Source organism: Nanorana parkeri, unplaced genomic scaffold, assembly GCF_000935625.1.
Source record: "Nanorana parkeri isolate BGI_ZX_2015 unplaced genomic scaffold, ASM93562v1 scaffold3732, whole genome shotgun sequence".
NCBI classification, from domain to species: domain Eukaryota; kingdom Metazoa; phylum Chordata; class Amphibia; order Anura; family Dicroglossidae; genus Nanorana; species Nanorana parkeri.
The window spans coordinates 7,174-8,258 of record NW_017310000.1 but is presented as its reverse complement, the minus strand read 5'-3'; the positions used below and the strand labels follow the sequence as shown (position 1 = coordinate 8,258).

General features: G+C 54.7%; 1 protein-coding gene across 1 annotated transcript in view; it reads right to left on the bottom strand.

The window, feature by feature from the left end:
- Positions 1 to 440: 440 nt before the first annotated feature.
- Positions 441 to 1,085, bottom strand: part of LOC108803441 (acylamino-acid-releasing enzyme-like) — a 7,786-nt gene continuing 7,141 nt past the window's right edge. The window contains exons 9-10 of the mRNA XM_018575282.1: positions 809 to 911; positions 441 to 611 (exon numbers count right to left, since the gene is read on the bottom strand). Coding sequence (XP_018430784.1) covers positions 441 to 611; positions 809 to 911 — 274 coding nt within the window. The remainder of the gene's footprint in view (positions 612 to 808; positions 912 to 1,085) is intronic.

The window sequence follows — 1,085 nt, the reverse complement described above, 5'->3', positions numbered from 1 at the left end:
GTTTGGCTCCGCCCTCATCACATGATATCAGAGAAGAATCCAAAACGACCCGAAAAACAGATTTTATACTTTTCATTGTCAGAAGTTCATAAAAATTTACTACAAATCCCCTCCACCCCCTGGAAGAGAGTTCATAAAGGAGGACTCCCCCTCCCCCCGTGGTCTCCTTTCATTCTCTATAGCACCTTGTGTCTCCCCCGACTGTGTCTCTGCCCCTCCCACTACAAAGCACTTCGGGGGGGGAGGGGCAGAGATAAAATGAGGGTGTCGCTCTCTCGGTTATATATAGCGGGGAATCCATCGGTGGGCAGTGAGATGTCAGCCTGAGGTGGAGTTCTCCTTTAAGTCGGGGTCTCCTTCTTTCTCCTCCACTGAGGGACACCGGAATTCACATACAATCGGGTTATACCGATGGGACTGGACACCCCATACAAGCCCCTCTACCCAGCATGCCTCAGTGTGGTGTTAGGGGTCCTAGGACGTTTGACGTCGTCTCCAAACAGAGCCATCCAGATCCACCTTTCCTCAGTCTGAGGCCGGACATTGCTGGACTTCATATATGGGGCCAGACTGGAGTGTGACCTTTGGGCCCTGAACTCTGCTATCCAGACCTCAGGGGGCGGGGTGTAAGGAGACAATTCCAGGGTTGGGCCCCCAGGGGGCGGGGTGTCAGGAGACAGTTCCAGGGTTGGGCCCCCAGGGGGCGGGGTGTCAGGAGAGAGTTCCAGGATTGGGCCCCCCGGGGGCGTCAGGAGAGAGTTCCAGGGTTGGGCCCCCAGGGGGCGGGGTGTCAGGCTACATAACGTACCTTAGGAACATGTATGATGGGGGATTTCTTCAACATTTCCTCCATCTGGGCCCCGCTGGGGAGGGTCTGATAGGAGTACGGAAAGCCGGATTCCACATGACACCTATAGAGCCCGAGACCAACATGGAGGACATTAGAGTGTAAGCTCCTCTGTACAGAGACTGATGTGACTGGGGGGGACATTAGAGTGTAAGCTCCTCTGTACAGAGACTGATGTGACTGTGGGGGGAGGGGACATTAGAGTGTAAGCTCCTCTGTACAGAGACTGATGTGACTG